Source organism: Pholcus phalangioides, unplaced genomic scaffold, assembly GCF_987345545.1.
Source record: "Pholcus phalangioides strain wild (caught in Gottingen) unplaced genomic scaffold, Ppha-v1.0 ptg000042l_1, whole genome shotgun sequence".
In the NCBI taxonomy this organism is placed as follows: domain Eukaryota; kingdom Metazoa; phylum Arthropoda; class Arachnida; order Araneae; family Pholcidae; genus Pholcus; species Pholcus phalangioides.
In genome coordinates this window covers 22,012,856-22,037,781 of record NW_028301628.1, presented here as the reverse complement: position 1 = coordinate 22,037,781, position 24,926 = coordinate 22,012,856, and the positions used below count along the sequence as shown (strand labels likewise).

The 24,926-nt window shown below is 37.3% G+C and overlaps 1 protein-coding gene across 2 annotated transcripts in view; it reads right to left on the bottom strand.

Annotated features, from left to right (window-relative positions):
* Positions 1 to 24,926, bottom strand: part of LOC149064660 (uncharacterized) — a 100,512-nt gene that overhangs the window by 21,577 nt on the left and 54,009 nt on the right. For both annotated transcript variants that reach the window (XM_089254885.1, XM_089254886.1), the window contains exons 3-4: positions 12,108 to 12,298; positions 10,810 to 10,960 (exon numbers count right to left, since the gene is read on the bottom strand). In XM_089254885.1, the coding sequence (XP_089111011.1) occupies positions 10,810 to 10,960; positions 12,108 to 12,298 (342 nt within the window). The remainder of the gene's footprint in view (positions 1 to 10,809; positions 10,961 to 12,107; positions 12,299 to 24,926) is intronic.

The following is a 24,926-nucleotide window of genomic DNA, read 5'->3' as shown; positions in this document are numbered from 1 at the left end:
CCATGATAATGATCAGTGAAATCCAGAATGCGGCTCATTGCAATACCTAAATCTACGCATGTATCCAATTGCTGTAACGTTTCATTACCTAGTTGGTAATATTCAGGATCGGTGCGTCTACCTAAATGCATTGATCCACTTTTTGATGATGAAATAGGTAGCTTATACTGACAACTCCACTGGAAAAGTTGTTGGCATGCAATTCTTAAGCCCCTAGTGTTTTCCACTGGAGAGAATAACTTCACGTCATCAGCGAATTGCAATAGAGAGATGGGTGACACAGCCTGAGTAATATCGTAAATCTGCAATTTTAGATCTATCGCCGCCAAATTTTGCACATATACCAAACAGGGCCCGGATTGAACGATAGTCTACTTTAAAAGTTCGTCAGAGCAGGGCAAATGCCCGAAATGGTCTAAAAACTGTCGGATAACAACGGTTCCTGGGCCTCAACAATGACTTTGGAATGCTTGCTTTGATTACCGTGGTTCCCAAACAATTCGTTTCAGACGTGTATATACTTTTACAATGGTTTTTCACTTTTTTAATGCTGCTAGTATAGGCCTATGTATAATAGTAGTTTATTCCTTCATAATGGTTTGTCACTTTTCAATCCTCCCGGTAATTGAAGAAAACTCAGGCAGCGCCGGGTATTATAGAAAATTATATACACGGTGATATAAAGATGGGAAAAACTTTAAGAGGTGACACACCAATACAAACAATTATCATCAAAGAATGCATGGTCTAACATGAAATGGAATGCCAAATCACTCCGCGGTCTAATTTGACTCGTGTGAAAACCCGGCGGTTGAGAGACAGTGTTCTACAGACTAAAAGATGAGTTTCGAGAAATAGGGGCGAAACAACGAAACTTCATAGTGTTGAAAACCATTCAAGAAGCAAATTCGGCGACCAGGTTCTTGTCAACATCAAAAGTAAAAAGTCAGGGGAGATGTTTGTTGGGTAACTAAACCGAAGTTAAGACTCGTCGGGAAGCAAAATTTGGAAGAAGAATCGATACTACATCTAAAATACCTTTCGATGACTCACCATTCAAGGCAAAAAAGTATGATTAGAAGTGATGACGTTCTGTCGTTTCCTTCATCTCTCAAGTTTTATAGTCTGGGGAAATTCCCATTTCATTTGCTTCATATGATGTCGGTTAATATTTACTGGGGAGAGGGGTGTAATATTGCATTGTGTAAAAATTGATCTTGAAAAGGGATAACACTGTAGAAAATAAATTTGAAACATTAATTTTTAAAAAATACAATGATTTGCAAAAATCTACTCCCCCCCCCCCCCCATATTTCAAGAAGTTTCGTCGACTTCTCCATCGTAGGTGCAAGGTTGAATTTGCACTAATGGAAGAATTTGGTTCCACTCGCCTAAATGTAACTTACTGCAAAAATAATGATAGTATTATAAAAGGATACACGTATTAGGAATGATCTATCAGCAAAAAGAAAACGAAACGGCCGAACGTAACTCCAGTAAAAGAAGCGAAAGTTATTCAAAGAATCCCTTTGATGCTCCATTGCACGCATCACATAATACTCAAGAACCCCTTTATAATAAAGTTACAAGTTCAATTCATTCGCATTATAATGAAAAAGAAATAAAAGCAAATACTCTTACTATAGTATAGAAAAAAAACTGCAAGAAAACAGGTTTTTATTAATGTAATTTATCAAGATATTTCCTTGTTTGCTTGGAACCGCTCTTGCCCATTGCAAACACGTGTTTGTTTTTCTTAGTAATTATGTATTCAATAAATAAAACCTTTTCTTTTACTTTTCCATTCCAAATATGAATGATATTTTTTCCGCATTTTTTTCGCCAACAATTTGGTTCTTAGTTGGATGACCTGAAAATTGAAGCTTATTACGAGTGGACTTGACATAAAAATGGCATTGACCTTACTCTATCTCCCTCTTTTATTACGTTATGAATTTTATATTTCTGCCTATTGTAACAAAAGGGTAAGTTTTCCTAGTTAATGACATGGAAGATTTCCCATGAATTTTTTTCGTTGTAACCGAGGTTGACATTTTAAACCTTTTTTTTCTTTTTGGGAAATATAATCAGAGAGATGCAATCAAATGCCGTCCATGAAGTTGTGTTCCAGACTCTGCCACGAAGCTGGACTGAAAGAAATCTCGGCAACGGGATAAGTCCGGTGGACCTGTTCTGGCGGTCATTCATTTATGTCTATGAAGTTGTTATTTCATTATGGTTAGGGAACGTGACCATAGTTGATTGAGAAAAATAAGAGTAAATTCGGATCACATAAATACGGGAAATCGCCGATTCTTGGCAGAAATGGTTATATTGCCAAATACAGTGAGTTCCGCTTATAGCGTTTTTCAAAAAACCGTTATGGAAAAAAAAAAAAGTCGCAATAAGCGTGAAAACGCTTTAAACGGGAAATCTTAATGAAAATTGTGTGTGTATGTGTTTGGTACCACGAAAATGTCACATAAGCGGTACCGCAACTTTTGATCCATTTGGCGCCGCCATTTAATATAATGGATATTTACAGTACTAAATTCTACACTAATCCGGCATCCGCGATTGGTAAAGTGAGAAGCTCACCGGGCTCACAAAGCGAAGGTTGTGAGTTCGATTCCCCTTCAAACCCATCCCAATTTTTTTCTTTATTGCCATCTTCGTTTGAAAAATTTATTTCTTATTACATTTAATTTCTTTTAACCGTTACACAGGTTAAACGTGATTTATTATATTATAACTCACCACCAATTGTCAGATGCACGGGAATGGGGGGGGGGGGTGTTCCCAAACAACGAACGTGGCGAGATAGGGGCCGCTTCCCTATAATAAGTTACCGTTTATAAAATTCACAAATTCACTAAAAAATTCTTTCATTTCTTTCTGATTTAATTCAAATGTGGTTCAGATGCATCAAGTTGACAATAATAACGGCTCGCGAAGCGAAGCTGGGCCTTGCTGTCATTTATTGATTCATAGGGTGCTGACCCATTCCTTTGTTATTGATTCATAGTGAAAATAGATTCATTGGGAAACGAAACAGAACTTGCGTTGCGGCAAGCTGCTGTATTTATTGCATGTCAATATCATTATTATTATGATCGTTATATTATATAGTATTAATAAATTATATGTCATTTTAATATTATCGTGTGAGCAACGAGACGTCATGACAAAATAACAGCGAAATCGTTAATAGACCCTGGTGTTTGGCGTTAAACTGCCAAATGTATCAGCCAGCTTTTTTACACGAAATCGCCTCCTCATATTACGCATACAGTGATGTTTCTATGTCGTCGTAGTAGCTCGATTCTGATTGGCTGATAATGTGCTCAAAGTATTAACAGTACACAATTCCTAATCACTAGTAATCTCAGTGATGCACCCCAGTGCGTGCAGGTAAACTTCGTAAATCGGACGCCACCATCTCGCTCAGTACAAGCTCTGGCAGAGCGAAACGGTATTAAATTCAATTTTAAAAATTTTACGCTACAATAATATATAATTTGTGATATTACTAATACTATACTACTACATACAAACATCAACTATTAAAATTTTGCACCAAATTTAATTATTTAATTTATATTATTTTTAAAAAAATATCTATTAATATTATATTGATCAAAACATACACTGGTGTAAGAAATTAAGAGAATTTGCAGACTTGGTCGATTATCTCTAGAACTACTGTACCGATTTTAATGAAATTTGATAAGTACATACATTGATACAATACAAAACAAATAAGCATTCAATACTTGTAATGCACACGCATTATCGTGCGTAACACTCGTTGGAGTCGGAAGGTATGAAGCAGCGGTTGCAGAATAAACAAAAAACTGGGTTAATAGGGGGGGGGGGGTATGGTCCCCTCTTACAGATATACAGGTCTCGCAGCGTGATTTCATACTTGAAATAAGGCAGTTTATCATTTCCTGTGGCAATTGGTCCCACTCGTTCAGCAACGCTGTTTTCATTCCCTGGATGGTTCCCGGAGGGGGTTGCGAGTTGCAATTGCCCTCCCCAGAGCGTCCCAGACATGCTCTATAGGGTTAAGGTCTGGAGATCTGGCTGGCCAATCCATCCGGCGAATATCCTCACTCTCTAGAAAATCGTCGAGCAGAAGAGCTCTATGTGGCCTCGCGTTATCGTCCATTAAAATGAACTCAGGGCCAACTGCACCCCTGAAAAGGCGAACATAGGGCTCCAAGACCTCATCCCTATACCTCACACTAGTCACAGTGCCTCTTTCAAAGACATGGAGAGGTGTGCGGCATCCAACATGATGCCTGCCCAGACCATTAAACCTCCTCCGCCATAATGGTCGATTTCGCGGACATTGGAGGGTAGGTAGCGGGTCCCTCGTTCTCTCCATATGAACGTACGGCGAGAATCGGTGCTTAGGCTGAACCGGGACTCATCAGTGAAGAGAACGGTCGCCCATTGATCCATACTCCAATCTCTATGCTCTCTGCACCATGATAAACGGATTCTCCTGTCCGTAGAAGTGAGCGGGACGCAAACAGAAGGTCTTCTTGCAAACAACCCTCTCTCATGAAGTCTTTTGGAAACAGTCACCCTTGATACACGGGTTCCTGTGGCTGCATACAAGTCACGAGAGAGCTGAGAAGCTGTAGCACTTCTGTTACGCCTCGCTATAATCGACAAATGGCGATCTTCTCTGGCCGTCGTGGCTCTTGGACGATCTTGCCCAGGCTTTCTCTCGATGGATCCGGTATCCTGGAACTGTTTCCATAAGTTACACACGATGCTTGGCGTTAAATTGAACTCTCTACAAATCTGGACTTGAGATTGGCCTGCTTCTAGCCTCCCCACAATTCATCATCTAAACGTTGGTGGTTACTCATTTTTACTGTTACAATTTGAAATTAACCGATTGCTGCAAAATAACACCAAGAAATTCGCCGAGGTGTGCCAGCGAACGAAATGCGTCTTAACTTACGCGCGCTTATAAAGCCTGTTTCTCTACTGGCTCCGCCTACACGCACGTGTACGCTTACGTATTTGACGTACAAGATTTGCATTTTTGTATAGAAGCAGTGGTTTTACATTCAGTTCAGTTCTTTTCATGAAATTCGATAAAATATGCAAATTCTCTTAATTTATTTCACCAGTGTACTAATCAAAAACCGGCCACAAATTCCAATCGTAGAATCAGTTGTTTTGTTTATTTGATAGGCGGCAGAAAAAGTTCCAGTTTGATGATGTTTCTCACTAATGCATCCTATACTGTATAGTATTTTCTAAAAAAGGCATGTTTTGGCTGATAGAATTTTATTTTAAAATACTTTAAAAATTTTAAAATAAAATTGAAAAAAATCCTTTATATAAAAATTATTTAATTTTTTTAATCTTGTTTTTATATGGTAATTTGTTTTGGCATAGTTTGACCTAATTGGTCCTTGGGTGTGTGTGTGTGTGTGCCATTAAAACCAAAATCCAATATTCAATCTAAATTTTATTTTCACCCGTTTGTTAATAGTGAGCAGAGATGAATAAGAGACACCATTTTTTCATATTTTCGGGTTTCAGTAAGTTCACAAATTACATGTTTAGGGTTTGAGAATGACTAAGAATACTTATAGAGTTTTTTACTGCACAGGAAAAAAATTCCCTACATTGTATAAGGTGGCATATTATTTTTTGTCATTGTTCGCAGATATATAAATTCTGGGCGCAGAGAAACATCAGGTCTGTGCAGGTGAAAAAGAGAATGTGTCCACCATGGCCCCCCCCCATGGGGGGGAGCTGACAGGGCTCTAGCCCAGGGGGCCGGGACGATTATCATCATTTTTTTGCTTTTTCACGCTATAAATTAGCTACAGAAGGGGCCCGTTAAAAGTCTGACCGAGGGGCCCGCAAAAGATCCGAGCCTAGGGGCCCCGCTACAGGATGTGGGGGCTAGGTGTCCACTATCAGGAAAATAAAAAGTATCCTCGGTACCACCGAAAAAAAAAATTATTCCACTCAGCAGGATTTTTTAAGCCAGCAGAGGAGTTCCAATGTGTAACGATGTTATTTATCATTTACGTACTCGATATGCGAGAGAAAGCGTTAAAAAACGTAGAGTTACGAGAGGTTTCTAGACTTGGCCATGAGGACGCATTCGCGCATTTTTGGCGACGTTACTTACATGTGTTTACAAGAGATGGCGCCACTACAGCAACAATTTGAACAACAATATTTTCCAATCAAAACAGAACCACACCTCCAGCGCTTTTCAACGGAGGGTATTTATTAATTATCAACCACTGAGTGTTGTTTCACTCATTTTGTTTGTTTTGAATTGAAGAAGAATATATCGCCTGATTCTTTAATAAACTACCCCAGCGCTGTCTTACTGCATGGACCCCACCGAGTACGATCTGGTCTGGTGAATAGGGGGCGCATTCCACGATAAATCGATCAGGTGCTATGATAAATAGCAGGTTCTGTTTGGGCAAATGCTTCATTTTTCCACTTGAAATTCGAGCAATTGACAAGAACCACATACCCCCCCCCTCCGGATGCGGATTAATAGTCTTGTGTGTCTGTGGACTTGACAAATTTTGTTGTCATTCCCCCATTCCATCCTAGTTTTCTTGACTACTCATTCTACCTAATTAGCCGCCTTGGACTCCGCCTAGTACTTCCCCACACCGTAAATATGCTTCTGTGTCTAAGTAACTCTTTTGTGGTCGGTCACATGCTTTCATAACCTGCTGTTTTCGTTCTTCCTCATCAGATCATTGTTTCGGTCACTCACATGCTTCCACATTCTATATGTTGGTCTCCAAGTGGTCTGGATTTCTTTTAAACGACACAATACCTCGTTAAAATTCAAAACAAAGAGCAGCTTTCTGAATATCAGTAACAAGAAAGTTTTTTTTTTTCAAAGATCTCCGAGTTCTGGGACTTTTAAGGGTTCCGTAGCGTTTGATCATGCGGATCCCTTAAAAAGCTTTCACGGAACCCCAGGGTTCCGCAAAACACCAGCTGGAAACCCGTGTTATACGGAGCCTTTTCACTCTATCTACACTTTACCTATTGCTCAATCAGTGATTTGGACGAATACCTAGAAACAGAAAGCGAAGAATAGTAGGAAAAACCAAACAAAAAAAAAGACTAATTGTAATATCCCTTCCCATCATGCATCAATCATAACGATTTTCATGGTAAGTGAGATTATAATTCAGGTGAGAGCAATTTATTTATTCATCTAAATCATCTAGAAATCATCCAAATTGCATTTGTTATTCTATCAGCGAAAAAAACCACCACGCAATCACGGTTTTTCTGTGCCGTCCACCACGAATTCTGAAACTAACAATTTAACTATTTTCATTGGGAGAGAGAGATTGGATAGAATTTACAGCCCCCCCCCCTCCCCCCTTAACCCCCTCAAAGTAATTCCTAGCGATCCTTTTCGTTACACATTCCAATAAGTATACTGAATACGTAATCGGCGATAAGTGATATAATGATAGAGTAGCCAAGAAGAGATGAGTTTGGCCTCACGATTTCGTCATCGTTCAAATTCACTGCTTTCTGCATCCGGTGTATTTACCGAATGATCAAATATAGATACATACTGTGTTTTCTTTAGGGTGTGGATGTACTCTACGCACTACTATGCTACAGATTCGTTAATTTTTATCGGGAATCTGAGAACTTTCTACCCCTGGTGTGTATTGTAACACTGAGAGAGGGATGGAGATAATGCAATGATCCGTGTGGAATATCAGTTCATGAGATGATTCGTGTGGGCGATAAGGTGGTCTAGTCATGCTGGAACAGCGGTCTTCCAACTTTCTGCTGAGATTCTGTCCGAAAAAACCGAGGTTAGCTTTCCAAATTTCTAGATGTTTTATCTACAAGTGGATAGGTTGATTGCGATTCACGATGAATCATTTTTGGGGGAAAAATGAATTGATCGCTCTCTTACCCTATGTCGGTATATCCCTATGATGATAAATGAAAACGGGTCGTTTCGTTTACCATCACCTCCGATTTCCTTGAATTTGCAAGGTAAACCCTTTATCTAAATTATTATTTGACAGATTTTATCATTACTTTTTGACAGCAAGCGAAACGGCGTTCACCCTTCTTTATCCTATTATAATATGCGGCAGTGGTTTTCGATGATTCTTTGTACAAGTGTTAATATTGTTAATAGACCACCGTCTTACGTGATTTCGATGATTTACCTGTTGATTTATTTGAATATTTCTTATAATAGAAGGTACCCATGTGTCCATAAGAGCTTGGCAACGCCATCTATAGCTAGATCTATGTAGTTATAGGAGGCGTTGGCCGATCTGGTCTGGATGCCTCCTGGCTCCGAAAAAAAAAATGTTCAGATGAGGGTACAAAGAGAGGTGTCAGTCAAAGCGCTTGCAGGGACTTGCTTGCCTCTTCAAGCGCTTTGGTGTCAGTCAGACCAAAGAGTGCACGTGACCTGAAACAATTTCATCCGAGACCGTTTTTTTTCAGTTATTTCCCAGAGTTCTACTTGATTTACGGAAAATTCACTGCCAACAATTAACCTCTAGGAAATTTGACCGACAACAGTTTGTCACCAGTGAATGAGTGACCAAGTGATTGAGCAAGTGATTGAATGTGTGAGTGACTGATTGAACAAGTGAGTGAGTTACCATATGAGAATACATATAACTTACTTCACCAACCGAGCACAACTCCGGTGCTATGACTAAGGGAAATTTACTACTATTTACTAATATGACCACTCAACAGCAACAGCATCGTATACATCTCATGCACTCGCTCACTTTTGCTTATATTCTCACTCTCCCACTCACTCACTCAGTCACTTTGACGATGCAAATGCCTCCCAATTACTTGTCGGTAAATTTTCCTTTCGATAAATTGCGTGGCGGTGATATTTGTTGTCGGTGAATTGTTGAAATTTTCCATACATGGTTTGACTTATACCATAATCAATACTGCGTTTTTGTTCCTCTTGCTTTCGGTGGATACAGAGTTCGTTTTCAGTAAGGAAGAAAAAAATTGATTCTTATTTTAATTATAAATTCTATGAATATCGCAAAAGGAACGAATGCATTAAATGGATTAAATGCACAAATTTGAAAGTCCACACCCATGAAAATGGTACAAAAAATTTCCAACTCGGAATTAGTTTATAATCGAAAAATGTACAACGATGCTAAAAGAAAGAAAAGCGGAAGAAAGTAAGAAAGTGTTTCTCTTTCTCAAAAATTCATAAAAGTATAAATTAGGGTTTCTCGTCATTCGGAAATTTCCCGATAAGAAAAATATGCGTCCGATCAAAATTTTTACATGGCCCGGGCATGCAGGGCAATAGATTTCTCCGGCCCTGGTTCCTATATTCAAAATATAATAAATAAGCACTGTTATACTATATAGGCCTATATATACGAAAATTACGTAAATAGTCATTTTTTTTAATCATGTACTATGTCATATTTCGCCTGTACAAATACAAATACAAATACAAATACAACGCCACAACAGGCAAAATGCCCAACGAGGTGGCTGATAAAAAGATGCCCATAAAAATATGGTTGTCATATGTTTCAAAAATACAGCAACCCAATTAAAAATGCAATTAACACAAATTACAAACAATATATACACATGATAAAATATTATACGATGCCCATAAAGATTACTTATGGTTGTCTTATTCTAAGAATGGATAGCTTCTCGATTTACCCCAACATGTTTATCGTATTTCTTTTTAAACGTGTCAATTGTGTTACAATTTACTACCTCCGGGGGTAAGCTATTCCATTTATTAACAACCCTATTGGAGAAAAATTCCCTGCGACACCATAACCTTGCATTGTCCCTCACCAATCGATACTGGTGTCCCCTTGTAAAAGCAGTCGATTGGCGGTGTACTAAAAGTTCATGGTCCATCCTATCCATCCCATTGAAAATTTTGAACACTTCGATCATATCTCCTCGACACCTGCGTTCATCCAATGTAAACATATTCAAAAAATGAAGTCTTTCTTCATAACTCAAGCCCTGTGTGCCAATAAGGACACGCGTAGCTCTTCTCTGCACCCCTTCAACCAAGTCTATGTCCCTCTGTAGGTATGGTCTCCAAAACCTTACAGCATACTCCAGTCCAGGACGAACTAAGCCTCGAAAAAGAGGAAGAATGACTTATAGTATGAAGTATGACAAATAGTCATTAATCCATTTCTCTGTGAATCTCGCCGAATTGACGACAAACTTGGCAAGTCTGCCGACAACGATGATTTGGAATGTCGTAGTACCAAGAGAAGTGTCACGCGAGCACTGTCGAGTTTATTTCAGAACGTTTCGTTTTGTTTCAGCGGAACTACGAGCAGTTTTTAGAATTTCAGTCGGAAGACAAGGTCTTTCCTTTATTTTTCGGTCGCACTCTATTTGTATAGGTCGTGTTTCAAATCGTTGCTTGTGAATACGTATAATAGCTGTTCCGTAAAAGAAATTTGTGTTGTCCTTGAAATCGAAACTGCAACGGTTGAAGACGTTCAGATATCCTGCCATGAAGCTTGCGATAAATTTGATTACATGTTTGCAAGACATTACAGTTTACAGGAAAACCATCTTGTAATGGTGAATGTCTGCACGGTTAGAAAAATGCCACACTCAACTGTTTCTATAGCTGAATAGACTAGAAACATTTTTCTCTCAAGACAACGGAGGAGAGAGACTGCAATGGATGGTCTCTAAAACGAGCTACAATATACTATGCATATATGGGATAAAAACAAATTGATAGTCTTTTTCCAGACTCACCGTTCCTTTGTTAACAAGATTAGGCCGACCTCTTCCACAAGTTGCGTAAGGGAACATGGCGGACTCTTTCTGGCGTCCATGACAGGTCTTCAGAAGATTCAGAAGACATCCTATTCCGTCATGGACATCGGAAGCGAACTCTTCCAGGAAGCTGAAATCGATGAAAGGATAGAAAATATTATAGGAAATCGAAGACAGGAGAAACATGCAATCACACGGAATGTGTTGGCATTGGGAAAAGATCGGCACTATGAAAATATAAACCGAAGATCAGGCGGATATGGGTGGGAGATTATTGGGGGGGATCTGGTGCCCCCCCCCCCGCCGTGCGCTGAACCAAGAAGGACTCCGAGTTTACTATTTTTCATTCAAACTAGCGGGGGGGGGGGGAAAGCACATATACTCAATGTATGTATATGCTGCCCCCTCCCCCCTAAATGACCGGCCTGCCTGTCAGGCTGTATTTAGCACTTGAATATTTTTGTGACATTCGTTCAATCCCGACTTTGATACGGGAGGATCGTAAGGCTAATCAAGCGTTAGGTGGCTCGTACGACCAGTGCCAAAAGCGTTAAGTTAGTGAATATACGGGTGTCCTTTAAGCCCTGATTCGGCCGTTATTTCATCATCCGTTCGTCCTAGAGGTATGACGTTAACTTAAAACCATGCACAAAATGCGTTAGGGAATTAATTACCCTGTACCAGTTTTTATACTTGAAATACAGAGTGTCACATAATAAAAAAAATCTAAATTTATATACTGCCCTCCTGTTCTCTAACTTTCAATAAGAAAATTGCTACTCTGTTTCTTCTGAGCCCCCTCCCCCCCCCCCAAAAAAAAAACTAGTGTTTTTAACAGCAGTATTCGCTGAGGTATTTCAAAAATTGGAGGAATGGTGGGAAAGAACGGCATAAAAACTAAAGGACAAGCTCATTTTATGCTGTTCTTTCCCAATTCTCCCGGTTTTTGAATTCTAATATCTCAGTGGATGTTGAGGTTAAAAACACGAGATTTTTTTTTAGTTGGGTTCATAAGAGACAGGGTTACAATTTTCTAATCGAAAGTTAGAGGACCGGGGGGGGGGCGTAGTTAAATTTAGATTTCATTTATTATGTGACACTCTGTATTTTAACTCTAAAAAAATGGTGCCGGGTGACTTTTTAACTCATTTTGAGCATTTTTTAAATTGGAACCATGCCTCTACGACGAACGGTTGATGAGATAAAGGCCGGACTAGGACTTGAAGGACACCCTGTATAATATTGGATATGATGCAAAGTATAAAAATTGGACTCACCTTAAATATGAAGATTGTATGTCTTCTTCAAGCCTTCTTAGAAGAAACGAAAGTCTCGGTATCCCTACCGATAAGTTTTCATCACCAGGAAATCCAACATTTGGATCATTTTTACGCCTTTCTGCCGCAAGATGGCGTCTTAGATAAAAGACGTAATCTGCAGCATTCATCAACTTAGGCCTTAGAATTCCCTAAAATAAGCAAAAATTGAGCATTTCAATCTCATATACTCGTTCAAAAAAAAAAAAAAACGTTTATTTTATGAAAGCAATTCATTCAGCATTAGAGTAACCTCATGACCCGTATTTTTGGAGAAATTCCCGTATATTTTCATAATTTATAAATGCATACAATCACTCCAAATACAAATGTTCATCTCAAATATTTGACATGATAAACTCCCCCCCCCCCCTCCATGAAATGCATTTCAATTCACTGCAGACTTGCTGTGAAGTTACATTTCTCACCAAAAGTTATCTATAAGCAGCAATTGGCGATTTCGCCAATAATTGGCAACATTTTTAATGAGAATTGGCGATGTCCCATATTTATGATCCCAGTTTTTCGTGTCTCCCTATTAGATATGGTCACCCAAATAACTCGATGCACAATATTTACGCAGAATCTGATTGAATATTTAGTCAAAAAAATGTTTTTAAAATGTCATCTCGTAACGACACCTTAGTTACAGCGACAACATTTCTTCGAATGTTCATTGCTGTTATAACTTAGTTTGACTGCATTCATCTCACATATGCGCAATGATAATTTTTTTTCATGAAATACATTTCAATTTATTGTAGACATACTACGCTCTATTTCTCATCAACGGTTAGATACTAGTCCACAACTGGCAATTTCACCAACAATTCGTACCATTCTTGCGAGAACTGACGATGCCCCATATTTATGATTCCGATTTCCCGTATTTTTATCGACCAAATATGGTCACCCCAATCATCATTAACTTTTTACACAGTATGTGATTGCGTGATTGCATCTGGTTGCAATTTTCGTTAAAAGGTCTTGAAAACATCAGCTTCCCCCCGTAAAAACAAAATTTCACAGAATTTCTCTCTCTCTCTTCAATGTGTTATAACCGTGTTCGTGGTGCTTGGGTGAATCATGCTGCTAATATGCTGAGTAGTATGTGAGTATGACCGCCTGCCAGTTTTAAGCAAATGATCTATGGCGTCACACACTCTTCTGTAATTTCGGGCATGTGAACATAATACTTGAACTCACACTTCTCAGTGCAGATTCGGTCAATAGCGTTTTCAGGGAACCAACAAAAAATTTAAAAAGAAAAAATGTTTTGATTGCAAAAAGCGCGATTTTTATCACTTTTTTGTCTATAATATGCAGTTTTCAAGAAATGTTAACGAAACTTATTAGTTACTCCCGTAACTTATGTAAAAATTCCAGCTGAATGTCGTGAAATTTCAGAAAAAATATCGATGATACAGTGACAAATAATTTCAGTTACTTGCTGAAAATAGCTGGATGATAAGTGATAAGGGATTTTCTACAAATAGGTATTTCGATTATTTTCTGTCATTTGATTAGTTCGAAAACTATCCTGCAGCATTATGTGAATGCGCAAACACGCGTGTCTGGTGCTATATGAGAGAAATGCCTAAGCTTAACACGCATGCATAGACGCCAAAATGAAAGAAACTAAAGAAAATAATCAAATAATGTATATAACTGAAATATCAGTTTGTAGAAAATCCCTTATCATCCAGCTATTTTCAGCAAGTAGCTTAAATTACAGCTCACAATATCACGTATATCTTTCTGAACTTTCATGCCTTTCAACTGGAATTTTTGTATAAGTTACACTATATATCTGGCAACCAAATTATCAAAAAATTAAATTGATATTTCCTGTGCACGTATAATTGGAAGTCAATCACTTGAAATGCTCATATCTCATCGAATACTAAATTGCTTCACTTTAAATTACATTTTAATGTGTCTCCCACACACATATTATCAAATATTGTGTCTCATAAAAATTGTGGAGGAAAATTCCACAAGTTATAAGTAAAAAACATGCGATGAGAATGGGAATTTTTTCAAGAAATGTCCATATCTTCGTGAATATTCGTGCTATTTTAACGAAAATGCTTACAAGTAATAAAAAAAAAGCAAGCAAAATATTCTGTGAAAGTAAAAAAATTATTTGCAGCTTTTTTTTGATGCAAGGATTGAACAAAAATATTGTTTTTCTTTTATAATTTTTTGTCGGTTCTCCCTGAAAACACTCCTGACTGAATCTGCATTGGGAAGTGTGAGTTTGAGTCTGCATGTCCGAAATTGCAGACAGTGAGACGACACAGTTCCTTTGCTTAAAACTATCAGGTGGTCATAATGAAGTGGCCACTCAGTGTATAATCAATGCCTTACATATCCCGTACGCGACGAACTTTTCCATCAGTCTTATAACGCATTAAGTGTCACAATCGTACTCCATATTGTCATCGGAGCAACCAAAGCAAAGTCCGTTGATGTAATCGGCGTTGAGACACTTGCAAACCATTATTAGTGTCACTTTGGCTAGTAAGCAACTCAAACTCACATCTGTGATACCAATTGGTGTTAACGCCCTTCTGCTTGAATACACAGACAAAGCAGTCATTTCGTTTCATTCACCCCCCCCCCCTCCCGCTCGAAATCAACTAGATGCGAATCTTCTTCGTTCAAGGGTTCGTTCAAAACAAACACAACAATTTGTTGAAGACAATAACATCTGAGTTGATATAATGTGATTACTAACAACAAAAGCGACTCCAATTTCGAGCCGAAATATCGAACCCGAGTAAATAAGTACTATATTAAAGGTACGTGAGTCGAATCGCAAACTGGATGTGATTGGGTTCGCATGATGCATGCATGATCGACGGGTGGCGAGCGGGTCATGCAACGCAGGTATCTGATATCAAGCTAGTATTTCGCGGTAATTATGTACTGACCACGATATCTTTTCTTTTTTTTTATTTTGCATGCATTATTATTATTATTGGCTGGTACAGATACGTACGGACGTTTCGGTCCGATGGATCTGCGATATCTCTTTTTGACACAAGACTAGACTGAGTTCTGATCCCGGCGGGATAACCACGATCGCAGATGATATTAATTTATAGGTGAAATGGTGATGAGTTCATTTGTTCTACTTGTCCATAAACGCACAGTAGCCATTTACGCTTCGTGACTATTGATTTGTTAGTAAATTTTATGGTAACGATTGTACACACAGTCGAACCAAGTTATTACGGCATTCGGGCAGAGCCACCCTTAGGGGTGTGCGACAGGTGATGTCGCAGCGGGCCCCGCACTCACGGTAAATTACTGGAAGCTTTCACCAGTTCTTAAATTAATGCTTTCATTAGTTCTTAATTTTCATCAATGCTCGAATTAATTTTTTTTTTTCATTAATTCTTAAATCTCATCGATTCTGGAAAATTTTCCTCCGTTAATTTTGAATTTTCATCAAATGCAAATTATTAATTTTGCTAATTCTATATTTTCTCTTCGGTTCTGGAATTATTTTTTTATTGGTTCTGAATTTTCAAAATAGAGAGAAATTGAATTATTTCTTCCGTTAATTCTGAATTTTCATTGATTCTAGAATTTTTCTTCCGTTAATTCTGAATTCTCATTGATTTTGGAATTTTTCTTCCGTTAATTATAGAAGTTTTCTTCCGTTAATTATAGAAGTTTTCTTCCGTTAGTTCTAGAAAGTTTCTTCCGTTAATTATAGAAGTTTTCTTCCGTTAGTTCTAGAAAGTTTCTTCCGTTAATTATAGAAGTTTTCTTCCGTTAGTTCTAGAAAGTTTCTTCCGTTAGTTCTAGAAAGTTTCTTCCGTTAGTTCTAGAAAGTTTCTTCCGTTAGTTCTAGAAAGTTTCTTCCGTTAGTTCTAGAAAGTTTCTTCCGTTAGTTCTAGAAAGTTTCTTCCGTTAAAATTCTAGAATATTTCTTCCGTTAATTACGAATTCTCACTGATTCTAGAATTCTTGTTCCGTTAATTACGAATTCTCACTGATTCTAGAATTCTTGTTCCGTTAATTACTGCAGACTAATCTACTACTTAATCTATTCCTAGTTTCCAAAAAGAACTGTTTACAGAAATACGTGTTCAGTCTAGTATAATAAGACTCATGAGGTTTTGTTCGAAAATAATGGAGAAATAAACGGGAAATAAATGGAAAATAAATAGCGGATACCTCTGCAACCGTTGGCATCCAGGAAACACGCTTTCAACTATAACTACTACTACTAACTCTAGCCCAGTAAATTTAGGATTTTGTAGCGCACAAATTCATAACTAGATGAAATTTTCAAGATTAGCTCCTAGATATATGTAGAAAAGTCCACTAATTTTTCATGTGCGCGCTTCCATCCAAACCTGCGGGTCAAAGATGGCCACCGAGCACTTTTTGTCTCAAGTGATTTTTCCCCCTATATATCCCAGTCAAAAACCATCATTTTTTAATTCTGGAAAACCTGTGTACTCTCAAAAATGCTTGTTTTGATTTATAATTAGGTTTACCTAATAAAAAAATTGTAAATGAACTGAAAATCGATTTATTCCATGTCAAGATGCGAAATTTTCCTGGTTAAAAATTCAACGTTGATCTATTTTCGACTCATAACTTTGATACTATCGACAAATCGTAAAAAGTGATTGGAATGTTTTTTGTAGTTTTGATTTTTTATGGTAATAAATGTAATAAAGTGCTATATAAAGTTTATTTATATTTTCGTTTTTTTCCATTTTTGTCTGTTTACAAACCACACCCCTCTCTCTCTTTTACTGAACTTATAACAGTTATTAAGAAAGGTAAGCATGTTTTTCTAAGGTTTAACAGGTATGTACAGCAACACCTTCTCACTCCGAAGCTAATAAAACTGCTGAATTGCTCAAGAAAGAATGGAATATCTCAGCCATTTTTTAGTGAATATTTTTTTTTCCAATTCACTTTAGGAAATTCCTTAAAAGAATCAACATTTCCTTAAATACAGTATTTACATACGTTATGATGACAACATGACATACAACATTTTTTTTTCGATTTATGGATGTTCTCAACTAACTAAATGAGTTCAGCGACAAACTTTGAATACAGAAATTTCGGAATACTTACGTCCCTAAGTATTTCTAGTGATACGAAAGCCTCTTGCGCATTCCAAGGGGTGAGCCATCGACAAAGATTGATTGAACATTGCATTTCTAAACATACGCTCTTTCTTTAGTGTATGTCAACATGGGGAGGGGGGATAAATCCTATGTCCATGGGGTAAGCAGATATTCTACGCATGTTTATGGACACGCAAGCCCCTCCATTCGCATTTCAAGAAGTGAGAAAATTGTTTACGCATTTCTATAGACACGCAGGCTTCCTATGCATTTCAAGGAATGAGCACATACAGACTTTCTAGGTAATTCAATTATTTTTCACTTTAAGAGTACTAAATTACTTTTCCTACGTGTTTCAGAACTTTAATGAATCCTCTAGTCTCTTACACGTTCCTAGGCGTATACTAGTCTCCTACATATTTCTAAGCACACACGTCTCCTGTGTATTTCTAAGCGTAAGCTCATGTTTACGTAGCGTATTTCTATAATGAGTCTCATCCGCATTTCGAAACATGCTTATATCACGTGAACAAAATTATTGCACACTCATTTGGATTTTTTTTATTGGTTATTTTATGGTATACATGAAAATAGTAATGTTTACATACATGTTTTTTCAGAATTGAAAAATGTTTTTCTGGAAGGCCGAAATTCAACATGTTATTCTGAGGATACAAAACTTTTTTTCACAAAAATCTTCCAAGACTTCTGATACTTTTATAGGGCATGAAGAAAACCATCTAGATAAAAAGGACGTTGTTGGGATACTAGGAGTAATTTTTGTTAAGTAAGGTAAAAATATATGTGAAAATCCAATGGGGTAAAATGTGTGTGGGGAGATTCTGGAATATTTTTAAAATTTGATTCGATTTCTGCGCTATATATATATAGGTAGCTATCTCAGTCAAAATTATCACGCGAAAGTGTAACTTATAAACACATTCATAGTTATCCATCAAGTACCTAACTGTACACGAAAAATTAAACTTTGAAATCACAATGATCCTTTTAGTAAACAGGAAATACCTCAACCATTTTTCAACGGATTTTCAAAGTTTAAAAGAAAAGAACAGTTCTCCCACTTAGGACTGCAAAAAACATTCCAATGACTTACGATTTGTCGGTAGTTTCAAAGTTATGAGGCGAAAACAGATCAACGTTGAATTTTTAACCAGGAAAATTTCGCATCTTGACGTAAAATAAATAAATTTTCAGCTCTTTTATAATTTTTCATTGGATAAACCTAGTTATAAATCAGAACAAGCATTCTTGCAGAGTACACAGGTCTTTCCAGAATCGAAAAATGAGGGTTTTTGACTGAGATATGGGGGGGGGGGTGACCTATGAGTAGACAAGTGAGTAGGTGGATGACCGTATGACTGAGTGACAGAATGTGACCTTATGAGAGACCAAGTGAGTATGGTCACTCATACTGTCTCTAACTTGATCATTCATACGGTCACTCATATGGCCACCAACTTGATCATTAATACAGTTTCTTATACGGTCATGCACTTGGTCGCTCAAACAGTCACTGACTCAACCATACAATCACTCACACTTTTTCACACAATCACTCACACTTTTTTATACAATCCCTCACACTTTTTCATACAGTCACTCACTTGGCCAGTCGTACTATCACACACACAATTATCTGGCGACTCACCCCCTAATACGGTCGCTCACTCAATCATCTGGTCACTCACACAGTCAGTCACTTACTTGGTCACTCGTATGGTCAGTGCAGGAGAAATGTCCGGTGTAAATTTCTAGGATCGAATCCGTACCAAAGCCTCCTAGAAGTAGTAGTAGTATCTAGGAGGCTTTGATCGTACCAGGGGTGCGTTGTCAGGAGCGAATTTTCCGGATCCCGATTATAGAACATTGTAAATCGAGTAAAAGCCGGAAATTTTTTGTTAAAAAAAGGGAGCCTTCTGACCCCCCTCCTACATAGTCTTGCAGATTAATAATGATAATATATGGGGGGGGGATGAGCTTGGAGATCAACCTTAGCTTTAAAATATGCAAAAAGAAAAACTTTCGAAGAAAAAACAACGATAACGTAAACCGAAGTTCTGATAACTAGAAACGAATTTTTATCCATGTTACGATATTGGTCCGCTCCGTACTTAGCAAAAATGATAACAATTCCGGAAAAAATAACATTATCCGTGATTCTAATATGCGGCATCTACTGTATCTCTTACCAAACTGATCAAATTCCACAGATGTGATTAAAGCAACATTCTTTTACGTACAACTACGTACTACAAAAATCAAGTAAGTAGCCCTATCGAAGTCTTTTGACGGATCACTCCAATCATTATAGGTCGGGAAAAAGTTCAAAATCTCTTCTCCGTATTACATTAGTCTTCCACTATTTAACATGATATCACGCTTGGATAAAGTTAAGAGGTGCTCTTCAACAATTTAGGACGTTTTTCTCACAGCATACAGTGAGTTTAAAGTAGTAAAAAAAAGTGAAAAAAAAGCACCTCAGTCATCAAAGAGCGGTGAACAGCTTCAAGTCACGGTATAGGTCAGAGAACAGCGATGAATAATTTTATTTTATTATTATTATTTCTGTTTTTTACTGCTCAATTTTCGAGGGCACTAACTGCACGACTATATGCAACTTCATACAATGTACAGAGAGTAAAAGTAATGTTCTGTCTATGTAATAATAGCGTACTCAAAAAAAAAAGAAAAGTATCACAGGGAACTCAGAGGGCTGACAACCTTTCAAGAGCCTCTACCACCCTTGAAAATCGGTAATTAAGTTAACGTTCACCAAGGAGAAAAGGCCAAATACTATATGACTCCTCTTCGGATTACTTAGGACACTTGTATAGAGGCCGAAAGGTGTTTAGTAGTCAAGATACAAGGGGTTAGTGCTGGAAAGAGACCCCCCCCTTCCCCCCAGCTCTCTGGTTTTATATGTACATTTTATTATGGTCGTGAAGGGCCCGAAAGAGGCTGTTTTTTCGAATTGCAAATGTGGAGAAGCCTTTAAATAAGAAAAAATGTATATAATAAAAGTAATGAGGTTTCTTGACTCCTGTAAAGTCAAGGTTAAGGCCTTAAAAAGAAATCGTTTAAACCAATCGGTTCCTATTGGGAAGCATGTGAAAGAAAAAAATAAAATAAAATTACCTATTCGGGTTGGAATGGAAGTGGCCTTTTTTTTTTTTTATGCCGGCGAAAATGTTTTAAGCCAATGTTGGAAAGAGAAAAAGGAGTGAAAGTCTTTTGGCCAATTTAGATAATAACAGCAGCCAAGAAAGAAGGTCCGAGCGTGGGCTTTGGAAACGTCCGGAGAGGTTTATGATTTAAATCTTAGTGAGAGATGTGTTGGGTGTGGTCAATACTACACAGCTTTTAATGTAATATCATTTCTTCCCCTCCCGCCTTTGACCTTGATCCTGAAAACCAAATACGTAAACGTATTTATATGTATGAATATAATTTGAGGAATGTGTTTCTCTTGTATCAGTATATTCGGCAATACGCATCTAAATTTTAGGTAAGCTGCCTCTTTTAACAGAATCGCAGTCGGCCCCAACTTAATCGGATAACGGATAGAATCCTCCTGCACCAAAATTTCTCCCATAGAGACGATATTAAAGTTCCCCCGCTTAATATGATGATTTCAACTACTTTTCCCCGTTTAATCGAATACCGTCGAATCCCGTTATAACGAACTCCAAGAGACCGTAGAAATCACTTCGTTATAACGAAATTTCGTTATAAAGGAGTTCTATGTTTCTGCATTGTTCCTATGTATGTATTTATCTGGATGATTAGAAGAGCGTTCGTGAAAACGAGATTTTCGCAATAACGGTATTCGTTAAAACGGGATTCGACTGTATTACGCTTCAGCTGCTGATACACATCAGCCGCTATACACATTTTATTGAATGAACCATTTGGAATTGATGGAAAATTTGTTACTAGAGTGAAGATAAATACATTCCGGAGTAGGTACTGGCCTCCAAGTATTCAAGTTGTCTTCAATTGAATTATTTTATTTTTGTTCTCTGTTGAGTCAATAGGTATATATATATCTCAGCTCTGCAATTATACACAATTTTCATTTCATGTTTGATTTATTCGGGAAGCTTTATTAATATTGATCCTACAATTTTCAATGTACAAACTATACTAACGTTGTAAAATGACAATTGGATTGCTTCCCCGCATAATCGGATATTGTGTGCTGTAATCGTTAATATCCGATCAAGTCGGGTGCCGATGTATTCACAGGCGGTGGCAAATGTTTGCCACCATCTCCATAGTAACGTAAAGAAATATTAAGTCCATAAATTGAATGGAAATCACTCCGATTTGGCTAGAATTCACCGGTGTCTTCCAATGCATTTCTTACGTTCAAACAGAGGAAAACTCCGGTCTATAGCCCTGGGAATTATCTGTATCAAACACAGGTAATTTGCTACCGAGTCAGCTGTGCCGGCGGTTTGTGTGTACCTAATAATCTGAGTGCGTATATAGAGTTGTGTGTGAGTTTTTAGTGCCGCCATCTATGTTCAAATCACGTGTGAAGTGTAATGATTGAATATTTGTACCGTTGTAAGGCTGCTACTCTGTGTGCTGAGACTTATTAACACGGAGATTGGCTCGCATTTGCGGCTCGAAATCCAGAACTACAGAAAACCAGCATCAGCCGACCGCCGGTGGGGGTCGAACTTGGGTCCTCGAACTCGAGTCTGCCACTATGATCACACAACTACACAGTGGCCTTCCAACCCATTGTCTCCTGCGATGACTTCAGAATCGTTTACGGAATGTTTTGAGTACTTTCTTTCTAAGTGAAATAAATTTCATGCACTGAGGGATGGTCAAACTAATGGACTCGCTTCATTCGCGCAAAATCAAACTCAGCTCAACAAAGGACCAATTTAAATACTTTCTTCCACCTGTGGTTCTAGTTTTTGACTTTTTTCACTGTCACATCAATCAGAGCAATCCCGTATTTTACTGATTAAGTTGATTGGGTACCCAAGAACTAGTCCGAAACAACCCGGATCAGCAGTAGAAGTATATGAGATAAGCATGTTTCGAAATGCGGATGGGACTCATTATAGAAATACGCTACGTAAACATGAGCCTACGCTTAGAAATACACAGGAGACTTGTGTGTGCTTAGAAATATGTAGGAGACTAGTATACGCCTAGAGTATACTAGTCTCCTACATATACTACATATATGAGACTAGAGCATTCATTAAAGTTCTGAAATACGTAGGAAAAGTAATTTAGTGCTTTTAAAGTGAAAAGTAATTGAATTACGTAGAAAGTCTGTATGTGCTCATTCCTTGAAATGCATAGGAAGCCTGCGTATCTATAGAAATGCGTAAAAATTTTTCTCACTTCTTGAAATGCGAATGGAGGGGCTTGCGTGTCCATAAACATGCGTAGAATATCTGCTTACCCCATAGACACACACACATAGGATTTATTCTATGTTGACATACACTAAAGAAAGAGCGTATGTTTAGAAATACAATGTTCAATCAATCTTTGTCGATGACTCATCCCTTGGAATGCGCAAGAGGCATTCGTATCCCTAGAAATACTTAGGGACGTAAGTATTCCTAAGATATGCGTAGAAGTTTTGCGTAGTCGTAGAAATGTGTAGGAAACTTGAACAATATCTTGAATATTGTGCCGTAACAACTGTTTTAGACTTTTCTCCTTTACTCGTTGTTTCCGTCATTGCTGATTATTTTATGCGTGCTCTCGAATTACCTGTCGCCTGACATGTACCCCCTGGGGGGGGGGGCACGTGAACCATATCTAGGGAACCGCTGTTTTAAAATAAAAACAGGTCTTTACCAGATTACGATTTCACGCTATGATAGAAAAGAATTAAAAAATTTTTGGTATATAATATCCCCTACAAGTAAATAAAATCTCCTTAACGATCGATAAAATTAAAAAAAAAATTTATATTAAAAAAAAATAAATGCTGATGATTTCCTTAAAAATTTCCATTCAAAAAGAAAAGAAATACGTGAATTTTTTTTACGACTTTTCCGTATTATTTTTAGTCGTCTTTCCTCTCTTTCCCTGGCTTCTTGAACTGATGTTGTCTCAAGATACAATAATAATACATCATTTTGACGGCAGGTTAAACTTCCGAATCATGCCTTAAGGGTCTTTGGAGTTCCATCGAACGAGTGAACTCTTTACCACAAACACTAATGACTTGAGAAAAAAAAAAGGAAAGCAAAATTCTTCCGCTATATCATAGTATTATGTTCGCATTGCAGGACAAACAGGAAAGACAACAAAATAAATAATAAAAACAAAACCGTTAAAATAACTTCGCTCTCGTGTTTTCCCTTCAAGCTTCGGGCCAGAGGATAACAGAAAAATAAAATCAAAGACCAATCGCTTGATCATTAACGATATAGATTTCGAAACTAAAACTAAAACATCTATAAAAAAAGAACATCAAGTAGCGAATTGGGAATTTTTGTCCCCCACGTGATTGGCAACAGCATTTCTTCTTGAAATGCGGCACACAAAACCCGAAAGGTTTGGCATCCCTTATAAAGAAACTTTATAATTGTATATGGAAGTCACTGATAAAACTATAGTACTTAGATTTTCATAACATAAAATACATATATTCATGCTTCGGATAAGCAAAATTGTATAAATAAATAAATGAATAATGTTTTCATGAATTAATGAAAGATAATAAAAAATGTTCTTAGTCTCCAAAATGTTTCTGAACTCTTAAATGTTTTCGAATTAAAATGTTTTTCCAGTTTTCAAACTACTAATATTTCATTAAAAAAAAATTTAGTTTCTAAATTATTTCTAAAAACACTTTTAGTTGTTAAACTGTTTCTGAAAATGCTTTATAGAAGACTGTGCTCGCAACAAATGCTCTCTCCAAAAAATATATTATACACTAAAATGTTTTCAAAACATCTTTTTAGTCTCTAAAATGTTAAAAGAAACACTTTTTTAGTCTCTAAAATGTTTTCAAAAAATGTTTCTATTCTCTAAAATCTTTTCTAAAAATGTTTTACTTTTTCTAAAACGATTTCACGCTGTAAAATGTTTTTTTTTAAATATCCCTAAGTTTTTATTTTAAGTTCTAAAATGCTTCTTATACATGTTTCAAAGAACACTAGAATATATAAAAATTCAGTCACGTGCGTAGGAATGAAACTGGAGAGGAGAAAAGGGGCAACCGCTCCGGTTGGGAAATTTTAGGAGTTAACATGAACACCATTATAAAATAATTGAATTTTACAATGAGGAGGGGACGGAAAAACTAAACTACTCCCCAATCCTAGTTATGGTCCCGTACGTGCGCATTGTAGTAAAATTCATTAAATACATAAAAAAACCCACTTCAGTTATCGTTTATATTTAAAATGTGGCCCAAACCAATTTTTCGTCCCCCATTGCGGCCGCAACAGCACCTTTTCTTCTAATGTGGCACAGAAGCCTCCAAAGGTTTGATATCCCTTATTATATTCTGTGTATCGAATTGATTAATAACGTATTAGAGACTTTTATAATATCACGTTATCTGTGAATTTATAAAAGAAAATAGTACATTTTTAGACAGAGAGTAAAATGTTTTCTAGAGTCTCTACTATACCTTCTACAAAAATTTTTAGACTCCCTTTTT